General features: G+C 45.2%; 1 protein-coding gene across 1 annotated transcript in view; it reads left to right on the top strand.

The window, feature by feature from the left end:
- The window catches only part of lcor (ligand dependent nuclear receptor corepressor), a 59,878-nt gene extending 44,334 nt beyond the window's left edge, over nucleotides 1-15,544 (top strand). Inside the window, 9 exon segments of the mRNA XM_034536736.1 lie at nucleotides 680-782; nucleotides 5,897-6,104; nucleotides 6,163-6,311; nucleotides 8,726-8,816; nucleotides 13,453-13,855; nucleotides 13,902-14,211; nucleotides 14,214-14,260; nucleotides 14,262-14,354; nucleotides 14,356-15,544. Of these exon segments, the coding sequence (XP_034392627.1) occupies nucleotides 680-782; nucleotides 5,897-6,104; nucleotides 6,163-6,311; nucleotides 8,726-8,816; nucleotides 13,453-13,855; nucleotides 13,902-14,211; nucleotides 14,214-14,260; nucleotides 14,262-14,354; nucleotides 14,356-14,619 (1,668 nt within the window). The 3' untranslated portion in view covers nucleotides 14,620-15,544.
- The last annotated feature ends 1,181 nt before the right edge of the window (nucleotides 15,545-16,725 follow it).

Here is a 16,725-nt window from a genome sequence, read left to right as displayed (position 1 = left end):
GACGCACACTTCCTGGTGTGTTGTCCCGAAGCACAAACAATCGCACTAGCGGTAATCTCTATAATAATAATAATAATAATTCGAGAAACGGTCCGCTACGATGGCCAATCTGCGTTCGAGGGGCGGGGGACTTAGGGGAAAGGGTCAATTAAATGAAACACGCACACACAAACAATTATGCGGGCGTGAAACTACGAATCCATCGATTTGATTAGACGAGCGAAAGAAAATCACGTAAACCGTTAAAATTCCCATATGTATTTTGGTTTACTGGTTTCACCTTTAAAACGTGTCGAGTTGAATTTTGAGCCGTAATTAAATACCACAAAATGTACACGTTAATCAATAATAATAATAATAATAACAATAATAATTGTGAGATTTGGATTTTACGGAAAGAAAAAAATTTATAAGTGCAAAGCACCCACAAGTTCAGCATCTCACCTTTTTTTCAACTGTAAGAATACAAAAAATAATTTTAAATATTTTTAAATAAATACCGCGTGCACCAGTTGACTCCAGCACAATACTGGTTTCCAGCCAAATGGAGACGTCTGCATTCACCTGCAGCTCCAACACACCTGTGCTGGTTGCTCACACATCAGCTGAGCGTGCTTATTATTATTATATATTATAATATATATATATATATATTATATCTCGTTGTCTCACTGTGTAGGAGCACAGCGGTGGAGGCAGCCAGGTGCCGTCGGAGCGGGCTCGGGTCAGCCGGCTGGAGAGACAGGCCCAAGACTTCCTCAATGCTGTGTTCCACAGAAAAGGTGACGCACACACACACACACACACACACACACACACACACACACACACACACACACACACCTCATCAGTCACTTCATACTCATTTTCACTTCCCCCTCTAGTCATTAATATCTGGAACATTTTAGAATTTCCAGAGGTGTGTTTGAGACGAGTCGGGCAATTGGTGGAAACTCGGGGGAAATCAGTCAAATATGAAGGAAATGTCACAAAATTGTATCATATCCCTTGACGGGGATATTTAATACCGGAGCGCGCGATATATTAAAGACGTCTATTGCGTTTTAATTTTCGATCCCATTTCGAGTTGAAATCAGACCATTTACAGATGTTTTGGGGTTTTTTTTAGAATTTTTTTTTTTAGTCTTTTAATGGGAAAAATGGTGGATTATGGAACTGACCGCAGCGGTAATCTTGTTTTTTTTTGGTTGCCGATATCGTCCTTATTTTTTAATGAAATCAGGACGTCCGGCGTGCGGGGACCGGGGGGTCGATTCCGAGGGACGCCAAATGTCTCACAATGCACCCCCCCCCCCCCGACCCACTTACCCCGACCCTGTACTCCCAGTGCACATGACAACGAGGGGCCCACGTGGGGGACACTGTGGGAGGTTGTTTTACATCGTAGAGAGAGACGTGAGGGGGGCGGAGTAGTTAATCACGGAGGCCTCGACTTTACATCGTTTTATTTATCGGGACATTAAAACAAAAGGAGGCGACAATTTACAGGTTTTATTGAGAAATACGACGCGCAAATTCACCAAAAACAAGGATTATAATGTGCTAATGCTAGCTTTGTAATGCTAATGCTAGCTTTGTAATGCTTGTAGGACCCCCCCCCCCCCCCCCCCCCCCCCCCCCCCCCCCCCCCCCCCCCCCCCCTGGAAACATTGGTTAAACAATCTCTTCTCAAATGTGGCAATATTTCTATTTTAATGTACGTATTACATTTGATCTGGCGCTTGTATTAACTTGTATTGGTGCAGGTCTCAAGTCCCCCCCCCCCCCACACACACACACACACAACACACCACACACACACACACACACACACACTCTCAACTGTTTGTTTCTTTGTGACGGAGCGAGACGGAAGCTCCAGTTGTGTTTTTTCCGGGAGGGAGGAAGCAGATGTCGGTCCAATCAATGCTCGGCCCCCGTAATCAATCTGGCTTCACTCGGAACGGCCATATACACACACACACACACACACACACACACACACACACACACTTGCAGCAACAGACCTGCAAGGCACACAACATGCATTATTTCTCCGAAATTCATTCAGTTAGATAAAGCTTAATTTGCATATTTAAGCTTAAAGAATTCCCAAATAAATATTGATTCAACGTCAGTGATGAAGTGTTGAATTTCTATATCTATGAGGTCATGTTCACCTGTAGAGTCTACAACCAGAAATCTCCACAGCAGCAAACTTTACACGTTCATTCATGAATATATTATGAAGCTTTATGCAGAGGGGTTTGTTCACAAAGCATTCAGAGACTCATTTATACACATTTATTAATATAAACTATATATTATGAAGCTTTATGCAGAGGGGTTTGTTCACACAGCATTCAGAGACTCATTTATACTCATTTATTAATATAAACTATATATTATGAAGCTTTATGCAGAGGGGTTTGTTCACAAAGCATTCAGAGACTCATTTATACACATTTATTAATAAAAACTATATATTATGAAGCTTTATGCAGAGGGGTTTGTTCACAAAGCATTCAGAGACTCATTTATACACATTTATTAATATAAACTATATATTATGAAGCTTTATGCAGAGGGGTTAGTTCACACAGCATTCAGAGACTCATTTATACACATTTATTAATATAAACTATATATTATGAAGCTTTATGCAGAGGGGTTTGTTCACACAGCATCCAGAGACTCATTTATACACATTTATTAATATAAACTATATATTATGAAGCTTTATGCAGAGGGGTTTGTTCACACAGCATTCAGAGCCTCATTTATACACATTTATTAATATAAACTATATATTATGAAGCTTTATGCAGAGGGGTTAGTTCACACAGCATTCAGACTCATTTATACACATTTATTAATATAAACTATATATTATGAAGCTGTATGCAGAGGGTTTAGTTCACACAGCATTCAGAGCCTCATTTATACACATTTATTAATATAAACACTATATTATGAAGCTTTATGCAGAGGGGTTTGTTCACACAGCATTCAGAGCCTCATTTATACACATTTATTAATATAAACTATATATTATGAAGCTTTATGCAGAGGGGTTTGTTCACACAGCATTCAGAGACTCATTTATACACATTTATTAATATAAACTATATATTATGAAGCTGTATGCAGAGGGTTTAGTTCACACAGCATTCAGAGCCTCATTTATACACATTTATTAATATAAACTATATATTATGAAGCTTTATGCAGAGGGGTTTGTTCACACAGCATCCAGAGACTCATTTATACACATATCACAAAAAAACATGCTGCGTACCCTATCTTCCTGATTTATGGAGCGAAACTAAAAGTTCATGAAGCAAACCCGATCCTCGACTAGGGGAAATATGTTTCCCTCAAAGCATAATTCACAAAGCATCCAAACGGCTCCATGTCGGTTCAGCTCCTCTCGGGGCGCAGAGTTCCTGAACTACACGGAACAACACAAATCAATTCAGCTGCCAAATCCCACTTTGTTGTACACACACACACACACACACACACACACACACAACACACACACACCACACACACACTCTGCATGCTGGGGGTTTCCAGGGAGAGTTCCCAAGCTGGCAGCATGAATCTTAACCCTGTAAATAGAGCTTCATAATTATGGAACATTTCCAGCAAACTAACCCTCTTTAGGGTTTTTTTCTGAGCATTTAAGGCTTGTCGGATTGTGTGTGTGTGTGTGTGTGTGTGTGTGTGTGTGTGTGTGTGTTATTAATTGCTTGAACTTACGGGGCCTTCGACAGAACACAACAGAACGTCAGGACGCAGGTTAAGCTCTTTTTATTTGCCGTGTCAACAGTTTAAGCTCTTTTTATTTGCCGTGTCAACGAGATCATTTCGGGGATTACGCAGCGAGCCGCGTTCAGGTGGACATCGACATCGAGGATTAAACAATCCATCGCAAAACACGGAGCTTTAAAGTCACCGTTTGTCGCCGGAGATCAAACGCGGCTAAAAAAAAAAAGAAAGCGGCTCGCGACACGCGGAGGTTTTAATACACTTTTCATATTAATATGATGAAAAAATATATATTTTCTTGATATAATGTTCAGGAATGCTCTTTGCAAATATTGTTTTGTTAATTTAATATTATTAAAAAGATTTTTTATATATTGTGTATTTTTTTTAAAATATTTAATATTGCTTCATCTGTATCTGTAAATGCTGCTTTAGCGAAGAAATCCACCCCTTTAATTAATAAAGTAACTACCTGTCAATCTGGGAATGAAAAAGTGGAGCAAACGGATTAAACGATGTTTTAAAGTCTATATTATTTAGTTTGTTATCACTTTTCAACGCGGGGGGAAAAACAGTTCAGGGAAAAAACGAGACGAGACAACCGGGACAATAAATAATAGATTTTTTTTTAGAAAAGAGTGTAACAGTCTTCATTAGAAGTCACCTTTAGCCTCCGAGCCTCGGGGGTCAAAAGGTCAAAGGAACAAGAATAATCAGTTTGAAGTTTTTAAAAAAACAAGCCAAAAAACCCCAGAACGTGAAAAACAAGGAGCATGCTGGGAAAGCAGACGGCTGAAAATGCACAGCGCGAACGGGATGTTTTGGGGGATTATTTCAGCCAGCTTTCACGATTATATATATATATATATATATATATATATATATGGTTTTCCAACGTTTGTGGGGCGACTATGACTAGGTCAGTGGTTACATGCCCGTCTTTCAATCAAGAGGTTGGCAGTTCAATCCCCGCCCTAGTCGGTGTGTCCTTGAGCAAGACACTTAACCCTGCATTGCTCCCCGTAGCTGTGTCTACGGTGTATAATGTAAAGTGTCTTTGAGTATCTAGAAAAGCACTATATAAATAAATGGATATTATTATTATATATATTTTTTTGGGGGGGGGGTGGGGGGCTTATGTATTGTTTGGAGGATTTAGGGGGTTTTCGACTCATCGGCACGCATGAACGTATCCAAATAAAACCGTCTGTGTTATCACACGACTTATCTGGGACAATGCCAGATTAACGCATTAATAACAAACGCTGTGTAGCTCAACGGGGTGTCGATGAAGAGCGTTCGGCGGGGGGCTAATTGGACGTTTTGGTTTTCCAACGTTTACTCTCGTCTTCTACTTGTTGCTCTTTTATTCATATTTTCACATCAGGAATGAAGACAAAAATGCTCTCGATAGAAATCTGAAAGTCCTGAGCGATTGGACAAGTAGGGGGGGGTCCGGTGGATTGTCGACGCCCATCCGGTGGATTGTCGACGCCCATCCGGTGGATTGTCGACGCCCATCCGTTAGGTGGGGGAACGTTACTGCAGCAGCCAAGAATAAAAAAAGTACGAAGGCCTTCGAGGTGATCTCATGATTACACCCATTAGCTATTAATCTTTCAATTATAACTTCAATCTTTTAAGGTAATTGTTAAGATGCCCCATTTGCAATTTCCCAGAAGCCCAAGGCAACGTCTTCAAATGACTCTTTTTTTTTTAAAGACGGTCCAAAACACAAGAAGGGTTCACGGCGATATCAAAAGCACAGAGAAGAAGCCTCGAAACACTCAAATGTGAGACGATAGAAAGACAACAACAACAAAAAGGGGGAATTTGGCGTTCACGTCTGATCAAAAATGACTCATCTGTGAAAATCCCACTTCTAGTCGCTAGAAAGTCTCTTTTTGTTGAATCCTGGGAAATATCTTAAATGTAGAGGTCTGACGGCCGGCAGGCGATAATCTGCCGTGCACACGGGTATCATGGCGCCCCCCCCCCCCTCGGATTAAGTGCTTCGGGGTGATTTTAGGATTATTTGGGCATCCGGATTACATTCTGACGATGAACTGATGAACGTTCCTGGAGGACCGCTGACGTGTTGGTTCTTGTTTTCTCTCTGCAGACCTCCCGAGTTTCTCCGAACCTCACATTCCTCTAGTGGCTCGTGAGATCATGCAGCGAATGATCCGCCAGTTCGCCGCCGAATATACCTCAAAGACGACTCAGGACGACTCGCCCCCCAACGGCGCCATGAAGGACCGGAGCCAGCCCAGAGCGGCGGCCCTGGTGGTGGCCCTGGGGTCCCCGCCCGGGCCGAGCTCCCCTCAATCGTCTGCCTCCTCCACCTCCTCTCCTCCTCTTCATCCCCGACCCGGGGCTGGGCCTCAGCCCCATCATCTCCTCCTCCGCCGCAGGAGGAACGGCCGCTGCCTCTGCACAGAACCCCGTCCTCAGCAAGCTTCTCTTGTCCGACCAGGACGGCCCGCTGGACCTCTCCGTGAAAAAGAGCGAGGCCGACCCGGACCCCACACAGCAGGGTGAGAGTGAACACACACACACACACACACACACACAACAAGTCTAATCTGAGATTCTAACCTCGACGTTAAGGGCAGATCCCCATAAAGTGACTGTAAATATATATATATATATATATATAATTATATAATATATGTGTATATAAATATATACATAATAATATATATAAATTAATATATATACATATATTTCTATATATTTATTTTTATATATATGTATATATAAATCTTTTTTTTCTTTTTTAAAAAGGTCACATTTAGTGCTGATTCTTTGTATTTCGTATTTGGCTTTTCTTTTTCTTCCGAGCGAATGCTCCTGGACTTGACTCTTCATTCCTCTCGAGGGCAGCGAGCGCTGGTCAAACGTCACGAGGCCTCGCGGCGTCTTTCTTGCGTTCTCACTTCCTGGAGCGACTCGCCGCGCTGCTATCCGGCTCGGGACAGACCACTTGTTGAGCTCTGGAACGCAGCTCGGGGCTCAGTCCACGCTTTAATCACACCAAACCAGCAGGGGGCGTCGGGCTGCAGGGAGGCAGCACCCCACGCCCCCCTGCTGCAGCCGCAGTGTGACCGCTCACCGCTCTAATGCCAGCTTTTGGGAATCTGCTTACAGTAAGCCTCCCTCTATTTAGGCACGTATATCTACCTAACCCAACACCACACACCCCACAAACTATCAACAATTGACACTTTAGTTTTGCTTGTAAAGGCACGTTTTACTGCATGATTCAAGGAAATAAAATAATGACTCAACGTGCAGACAGATCTTCGCCTTGAATTTATATATATATATATATATATATATTAATATATATATATACTGTATATTTAAATACATATATTTTAATATATATTTTTCAAACACATCCAATATGGTCGGAGGAAACCTGGCTGCATGAAGGTGGATGAGCGGAAGGTTTTGTCCCGTAACTCTTTTAATAATGTGAGCGTTCACATCACTTACGTTAGCATGCTAACGTAGATTAGCTCCAACGAGGACCTCATTAGTGCCCGTTCATTGTGGGCGTTTCCCCTCGACACGCTGAGAACATGTTGAGAACACACACACACACACATTGTTTTTATTTTTTCCATTAAGCTATCAGATTAGAAATCATTTTGATATTTAATTTAACAGCTCTCTAGTATTGAAGGAAGATGACGATGTATCTGGTGACCTGATTCCCCCGACAAACATATTCACAAATAAACTGAGATTTCACACGCAGCATGGCGCCATATTTCCCAGACTGCATTGCTGAAGTGTCACAGGCTTGTTGTGAAGCACACCGAATGTACACAACATTACATCTCAGGCTTTTTCTTTTTCCAAGCACACGATTAATAATTAAAAATAAAATAACTAAATTAATTCATGAATTCAGTGGTTTTCACATAAATCAGCAGTTGCAGAAGCTGTTAATATTATATGCGGATGGATTTCATGAATAAACGGTACAATCAGATGCACAGCATTCTGCCTCATATATAACTCACATAGACACACATGATTACCCAATAAATGTGCCTCCTTTCCTTCGCCTCTGGTTTGGTGTTCTATCAAAAGGTAAATCTTTTTTTTTTTAAACAGCTACTTGACCTCCTTTGGCTAATAATTAATACACAAAATTAACATTTGGAATAATTGCCAAATCATAATTGTTGTTGCTGTTGTAATTGTTGTTGTTGTATATGAGAAGGCATGAAACGAGGGTCGGGATAAAAATGTTGTTGGATGCTAAAAAGGAAACGAATCTTGCAACTTTAAAAAGTGTAAAAATATATTCAGGAATGTGCTCGCGAAATATTAGAAGTGATAAACTATTGGCATGACTTTTTATATTGTTCATCGGTGGAAACCCCCCCAACACAACTTTGTTTAACAGTTAACGGGTTTCTGTTGTTTAGCAGCAGCAACGGCTGTTGGAAGTTGGGTAACTATTAATAAACTCAATAATCACCTTTTTAAATTTGATAAATAATTGATTCGATTTAGTTTTAAATCACCAAATGAGACCAATTATCCACAAAGAAATGCAGCGTTACTACATTAATTAAGATTAACACGCAAACAAAATGAGGAATCTTCGGTGTTCTTGACTTTTTAAAGCAGTGATGTTTAAGATGAATACAAAATGTACAGGATTACGGCAGCAAAAAGGGTCAATTGCACACAAGAGACATAGTAAACAAAATAATATATAATATAAATAATAAACAGTAATAAAAAAAACTGAGAATCTACAATAACTGACTTTTGCACAGTGTATTAATAATACACAGGTTGAAGTGATTGCAGCGTGGCGGTGGTCCACTCGGCCGGTTGTGCCGCCTGACAGCAGAATATAGTCCTTAGAATAGGATCTGAGCTCCGTCGCGCTAAATCTTTCTCCCTGCGTGTGTTTCGTCCTCAGACGGCGTCCTGGACCTCTCCACCAAGAAGAACCACAGCACAGGCAACCTCAAAGCCTTCCCCGGCTTCTCCCCCGAGCCCGGCGTCAAAGGGTAAGGCGACAGAAAGAGTCGACGTGCGCCTAGAGCGGCAACGCCGGAGACATCGAAACTGTTTTGTGTTGGAGGCAGGACTGAAAAAACTGTTTTTGAATCCTGTCTCCAACACTAGACGCTGTGTGGAGACGCGGCCCCCGAGGGGGGTTGATGTCACGCTCCGATTCTGACTTCAGATTAGTTTCCAGATGCCAAACCGCAGGCAAAAGCTGAGAAGAGATTGATTTCACGAGACGATGACAACCGTTACTGGCGAGATTTTATCCGGTTCACAGATGAGTGTGCAGATCAGATGTTAAAAGCACCTGCATTGAACCCACAGGTGTTAGGAGCAGTGGTCCGCTACTCTAGAGAGCACCTGGGGGGGTACAGTGTCTCGCCGAACCCCAAAGGAAGTACCAAGGAGCCTAACTGGCAGCGTGCGGGGACTTGAACCATTCCGGTTCCCCACGGACTGACCTGACCTACCTCCGATCCTCTGCGTAATATTCTGTATCAAAGCGGCGAAACGCAACCAAAGCGTCTCGGTCGGAAAAAAGCTGCGCCTCATAAAACAAGTATTACAAAGCAACAATAAAGCTTTTTTCTATTTAGCCCTCGAGTGGCCACAAACCTGAAGAGCAGCTTGAAGAGACTTGAAATCCGACGCAGTCAACGGGAGAAAGTACACAAGAGCGCCAACCAGAGCGTAGCAAGGAGTGTACACAAGGAGGAAGCAGGAAGCAGCTCGGGGCAAACCAGACATATGTTGACAGATAAAGATTCAGAGGTCGCAAAAAAGGCTTACTTGTTGTAATCGGCTGACGCGTTGCAGTGTCTTTTAAAGTCGTCCTCCCTCGAGCGAGTCCTGCCAACGCCTCCCCACCTCGCATCTCCCGCGTATGGGTTTTCGCTCGGCTGATTGATACCTCGGCTACCATGGATCCCGCGGCAAGGCCAGCCTCAACTTCCCCACAACTATTCAGAGTTCAGCCCCCCCACCAGGGCCCGAACGTGAGAGTTTCAATCGCAAATGTGTGTCAAACACAGTTTGTTTACCCCCCCCCCCCCCCCCCTCCCTCTCTCCGTCTCCGTGAATTTATCGACAATCCTCAGCGCTGCAGCGAGATCATTTATTGATGAGCTTGTTCTCTGCCTCCAAGGTCATGTTTTGGATCGGTGGCCATCGCACTCGCTTCTTCGCATCACAAGGGAACGGACGCACGAGTGAACGACTATATGAGTGACGACCATTCGAGTGGCGACCACCCGAGTGTACGACCATTCGAGTGGCCGGCGAGTGGCGACCACCCGAGTGACGACCATACGAGTGGCCCGAGTGACGACCACCCGAGTGACGACCATACGAGTGGCGCGAGTGGCGACCACCCGAGTGACGACCATTCGAGTGGCGCGAGTGGCGACCCACCCGAGTGACGACCCATACGAGTGGCGCGAGTGACGACCACCCGAGTGACGACCATACGAGTGGCTGCGCGAGTGGCGAACCACCCGAGTGACGACCACCCGAGTGACGACCATACGAGTGGCGTCGCGAATGGCGACCACCCGAATAACGACCATACCAGTTGCGCGAGTGGCGACTACCCGAGTGACGACCATACAAGTGGCGGCGAGTGGCGACCACCCGAGTGACGACCACCCGGTCAAGTGACGCCACACGAGTGACGACCATACGATGACGACCATACGAGTGACGACCATACGAGTGGCGCCCGAGTGGCGACCACCCGAGTGACGACCACCCGAGTGACGACCACACGAGTGACGACCATACGAGTGACGTACCATACGAGTGGCCTGCGAGTGGCGACCACCCGAGTGACGACCACCCGAGTGACGACGATACGAGTGGCGCGAATGGTGACCACCCGAATAACGACCATACAAGGTGGCGTGAGTGGCGACTACCCGAGTGACGACCATAACAAGTGGCACAAATGGCGACCACCCGAATAACGACCATACGAGTGGCGCGAGTGGCGACCACCCGAGTGACGACCATACGAGTGGTGACCACCCGAGTGACGCCCACCCGAGTGGCGACCACCCGAGTGACGACCACCCGAGTGACGACCATACGAGTGGCGCGAGTGGCGACCACCCGAGTGACGGCCACCCGAGTGACGGCCACCCGAGTGTACGACCATACGAGTGGGCGACCACCCGAGTGACGACCACTCGAGTGACGCGAGTGGAGACCACCCGAGTGGCGACCACCCGAGTGACGACCATATGAGTGGCGCGAGTGGCGACCACCCGAGTGACGACCATACGAGTGGCGGCGAATGGAGACCACCCGAATACGACCATACGAATGACGCCAGACAAGTGGCGACCACACGTGGTCCTTCCTGGTGGACGAGAGAGATGCAAAGTTTCCAGACAAAGCCGTTGTTTACCGCGGGATTCAATCAGAAATTTGAATTATGGACCTGGCTTTTTGTCCAGGGGAAATAAAGGGATGGTTCAGGTCTACGACACTTTTTTTTTTAACCCAGAAACCAACAGGGTTTTTCCTGCTGACGCTCCACAAACGAGGGCCCAGCATATAAACCGTGTGAGGTATTTTCCACAGTCGGACTAAAAGCTAAAAAATGAGGCCCCCCAGGACGGAATTCTGCCTCCCGCCTGAGGGCTCCCGAAGGTCTTACCGGGAGTCTCTAATGAACAGGTCATGTAATATTAACAACAGGAGTGGGCGGAGCCTGTAGTCACGGTAACATCAGTTTATCTTTGATGGTCAGACAAGCACACACCGGGTTAGTGAGTGTGTTACCGGTTACATTGTTTTATAAATAGTTTTCTTACCACGGTTATTTAGACCGTTTTAACACCGTTATTCAGTATAAAAACCAAACAAGATAAAATAATTTAATACTTTTCTTTTTAAGTAGTTTTTAAAGGGATGCTCAGGAGGCACCTGCTGAATACAGTTTAAACACCCGGATTGTGAAACAATCTTTCATCTGCATTTTCTATGCCTCCTCTTTTTTTTCATGGCTTCTATTCTCACATCGGCTCCTCAGATCCACCGCCGGCGTCCCCAATGACCGCAACGCCGTACTGTAACCGATTAACCGTTAACCCCGTATTGGCCTCCACGAGCCCGTAGACCACCCGCTGTGGTAATCGGCCTCCGAGCTCCCGCTGAGGACCGCACGCCGCCCAGCAGACGGAGAGACACGGCGTCTCCTGCCTGGCGCTGGCCGCCGAGCCGTTTCCCGGCATTATGAACCTCGGGGAGCTTCTTTTCTTTAAGAGCCTTTGTACTGTTGCTATAGTTACTTAGCAGTTGGTTGCAGCAGTTCAATTGGAGGCACTTTACATGCAAGCGTATGTTTCAACACACACGACGCAGATGAATTCTCGTTTTTTAAACATTGAAATGTGAGATGATGAGATGCTTGTGGACAACACCGTCTGTTCATCCAGCCCGAAGCTTTATTTAAAATGTAAATCCTCATGAGGTTAGGGACGCAGAGGCAGAGATCCAGTGTTGCTGTTCTCGTGCCGACAGTTGATAATTTTCCGATTTAACAATCCAAAAAAGCTTTTAGCTAACAACGACACATTGCTGATGTTTTTGTTTTTTGTTTTCTTTTTGACTTTTCTTTAAAAACATGTTACGTGCTTATTAAAGGTAAAAACTTCCAAGTAGAGCGAGGCAGTCACACAGCACACGTCACTATTGCCTGGTATTTTGTTTGTTAAATAAGTTATTTAATAAAGAAAGAAAAATGTCCGATGATTTCTGAAGGTTCATACTTGTTTGGAAGAATTTACGTACATTGTTCATAGAACTTTCCCTGAAAATGTGGTTAAATGTGCAGAACCCTTGAGAAGAGGGATAAAAGCCTGATGATTGCATCTCAAGCCTCTCTCCTTAACGTTCTACTTAGCTGAGCAGACGGCGCTCTTAAATGTCGTAAAGTCTTCGCTTTCTATCCTCACAAGAGTCTTCTGACACACTTGTCACATGCTCCTAAAAAATAAATACTCTTAAATTGAAGTTAGTATCAAGCGGAAACAAAAAGATTGCAAATGCAGATTATTCAACGCTAATATCTGTTTGTAATTTTGAATTGTGCATGTGTACATATTGACTTCTCTCTGTGGGCGACTGGGGCTCAGTGGTGAGCAGGGTCGTCCTTCAATCAGAGGATCGGCTGTTCGATCCCCGGCTCCGCTAGCCCATGTCGATGTGTCCTTGGGCAAGACACTTAACCCCAACATTGCTCCTGTAGCTGTTGTACGGTGTGTGAATGTTAGTTACTCCTGATGGCAGCATGGCAACCGTAGCTCCTCCTATCAGTGTATGAATGGGTGAATGATGTCATGTAGTGTTAAAGCGCTTTGAGTGGTCGGAAGACTAGAAAGGATCTCTACAGGTCCATTTACCATCTAGCTACCCCAGTTTGAATGCAATTACACTAAATGCATGTGAGCGTGATTGCTTCATAATGACGGACCGAGACGAACAACTTGTTTGTAGTGGTTTTATTTTGCACTGACAGCTTTATGTATTCACTGGGTGGAAAAAGAAAAAAGTCACAAAATACTCTAGGATTTATTTGTCTTATTCTTATTCATCTCGTTCCTAAATTGTCCCGATTTTTTTCTGTCCACTCAGACATCCGATTAAGGAGGAACACACCCTGCTGGAGGCGGACGAAGATGGCCTGCTGCAGAGAAGCTTGCAGGACGGACTGAGGGAGAACTACGTCGACTCCAACTCCTTCAAGCCGCCGTTGGCCCGCTCGCTGCGCATCAAGGAAGAGCTGCTCAGCCAGAAGCACCGCCTCCTGAGCCAGCCTGCTGCTCTTTCATTGGCTAGTCTAGAGTCAGCTGGCTTGCTCAGCCACGTGCAGTCCTACGCCTTGCTCGGCCAGAAGGGCTCTTCCTCATTCTGGGGAAGCAAGGCCCACCTCGAAAGCCTGATGAAGCTAAAGCAAGCCAGTGGAGCTCTGAGCGGGGCCCTCAGTGACCTCAAAGACCTGCCCACATTCCTGGAAAATCACCACAACCACCACGGCGCCTTCTCCTTCAAAAGTTCCCCTCCACCATCACCACCACAATCAGGTCTCCAAGGCCCAACACCACCACAACGAGGGCAAGAGGGACCAGGGTCACTCGCCTCCTGTCGACCTAAAGATCCCCCAAGTTCGGGGTATGGATCTCTCTTGGGACTCCCATGCTTCTGAGCTGTACGGCTACGGCGCCATGGGAGTCGGGGGTGGTGGCCACGGGGAGAACATCCTTAGCCGGAAGCTGAGAGCCATCCTGCCAAAGCAGAACCGCCGGGGGGAAGCCTTGGAAGCCTGCTGGATGGGGCCCGCCGACTACTGGAGCTCTGACCTGGAACACTCCGGCTCCGGGCCGGCGTACTCCACTCCGATGCGGAAGGGGACCCGAACTCCAAGCAGCCGAGGAAGAAGAGGTGGCCGCTATCGCCAGTACAACACCGACATCCTGGAGGAGGCCATAACGGTGGTGATGAGCGGGAAGATGAGCGTGTCCAAGGCTCAGAACATGTTACGGGATCCCGCACAGCACCCTGGAGTACAAGGTCAAGGAGCGCCTGGGAACCCTGAAGAACCCCCCAAAGAAGAAGCTCAAGCTGATGATGAAGATGGAGGCCGAAGGCCTGGATTTCCCTCTCGCAGAGTCAGAGGACACGCCCACCGAGACCCCGCGAGACGACGGCCCACCGCTGGCAGCCGCTGAGCTCAAGGACAATGTAAAAGAAGAGATTGATGACGATTTCAAAGCGAATCGACTAGACAACCTATACATGTAACCTCAGACAAATGACTTAAGTGATTTTGAAAAACGGATGGGGCTTTATTTGTGCCAATTTACTTTGCAGTATCTGGGTGAGCACAAACGCAGGGATAATATGAGGAGGATTCTTTAAAAAACTAACTGGAGATAAACACCTAAACGGATGGTTTTTTTAACTAGCGATGCCGTTTGTTTAGCTTTTATATCCGAGGGGCTTAACAAATGCAGCTAAAGACATTCGTCAAATGACAATTAATGAAATTTCCATAAGCATGCTGATAATCCCAATGCCCCCTCTTTTCTGAACTTGATACACTGAACCATTACTACTTATAAATGCAGTGTGGGCTTTGGACCATTCCAATTTAAGGGAACAAAAATGAGGGGAAGATTGAAAATTACCCCTTTAAAAAAAAAAAAGCTAAATTAGTCCCTTTACTGCTCCCCTCTCTCACAGAGTACTAGCTGTGAATTGGTAATTGAACTGTCTTTAATTTAGTTTAATCACACTCTTGGTGTTCTGAATCAAAAACCCCATTCTCTTATTGCCAGGTAGCCATGACGCTTTCACTGCAAACCTTTCTTTCCTCCTTAAGAACTTCTGTTAATTCTGTGCGGACCGAAGGCGACGTTGACCCGTCCGTTTTGAATGAGAAAAGACACACGAGTCATTCAGGGATGCATGTTTGTGAGTTTCGTGGACACTACTGACTTCTATCATCGACTTCTTTTCCTTTCTTTTATCTTTTCATTTCATTTGCTTTTCTTTTGCACTACTACTTTTTGGTCTGGCGCTTTCGGACCTGGTTACCTCGGCATCGTTGCCCTTGCATCGTGCACTTATTATGGTCTGTCTCTAAAGCCCAGTCGCAAACCTCACAACGGGTCAAGAGGTGCACATCGCCCCGTGTACACTGATCCATAATCAGATCTGTGAAAAGCTCTGGAGCCTTTTTTTTTTTTTTGCCAAGAAAAAAAGTTGAGGATAAATCTGATTATGGATCGGTTGTTTTTTAAGGCGGAATGCTACCTCACGGGCCTCCGTCGGTGTCTCACTGCTGATCCTGGAAAGCCGAAGTCGCCTTCAGGTTGCCCTCCAAACGGTGGCCAACGTGAGCTCATCCCCTTTACGGACATCTCTACTGGATGGAGGCCTTTTAGGATCAGAATGTGAAACGCTGCTCTCCAGTTGATCATCTAGCTCCCGTTAGCTAACGGGTTTTAGCTAACGACACATTGCTGATGTTTTTTTGTTTATTTTTTCTCTTCCTTTAAACAAAAGAAATCAAACTAAGCGGCTTAGCTGAAGAGTTTTAAAATAAATTATTCTCCCTCAAACCTCAAAGACAGTTTTAACGGCAGTTTACTACAACCACGTGCATTTATAGAGGGGTTTTTCGTTTGGGGATGGTGGGAGGGATATATGCAGTGTGTGTGTGTGGGGGGGGGGGGGGGGGGGGGGGTAGTAGTGCGGGAGAAGCAGATTTAATATATTATAAATTATTATGATTGATGATTTAAAAACCAATCCGTGATTTTGGATGGTTTCTTTTCTCCTCATTTTTAACTCAGGGTTACTGAGATTGATGACGTGGGTTTTTTAAATATGTTAACTTCCTGTTGGACCTATAGCAGACAGACAGGAGGACAAGACACGCCTCCTCACTAATTCTTTGTCTAGGGGAGGGGCAGTGTGAGTAAACGCGGCGACGCCCACAGTCGACAGATACTGGACCCCGAAAAAAAACCTTCGAACTCACTGCACTTTTTTCAAAAAGTAAGCAAAAACACAAGAGCGAGAGAGAGTTTGCCGGTTATGCAGGAAGTGTCGCTCTTCGCCGGGCGCCGAAAGAAAATAAAAAAAGCTTTAGTGTGTGAAGACTTTCAAAAAAAAGGCTGCAGCTCGGACCCAAACTACTCTTTCGTTTTCCTCTCGATTACCTCCAAGATTTAAAAACAAAAACGAACAAAAAAGACAAAAAAGAAAAGAAACAGTCGACAACTTGAACAAGTTGAGTTTCGTGCCCCTCAGCACTGAAGCACCAGGGATGGAGAGAAAGGAAAACTATCATCACACACACACACAAATGCTCTTTTGGTATTTTCCATGAGGAAAATATTT

Source organism: Cyclopterus lumpus, chromosome 1 (genome assembly GCF_009769545.1).
Source record: "Cyclopterus lumpus isolate fCycLum1 chromosome 1, fCycLum1.pri, whole genome shotgun sequence".
NCBI classification, from domain to species: Eukaryota; Metazoa; Chordata; class Actinopteri; order Perciformes; family Cyclopteridae; genus Cyclopterus; species Cyclopterus lumpus.
This window is presented reverse-complemented; position numbering and strand designations above follow the sequence as displayed.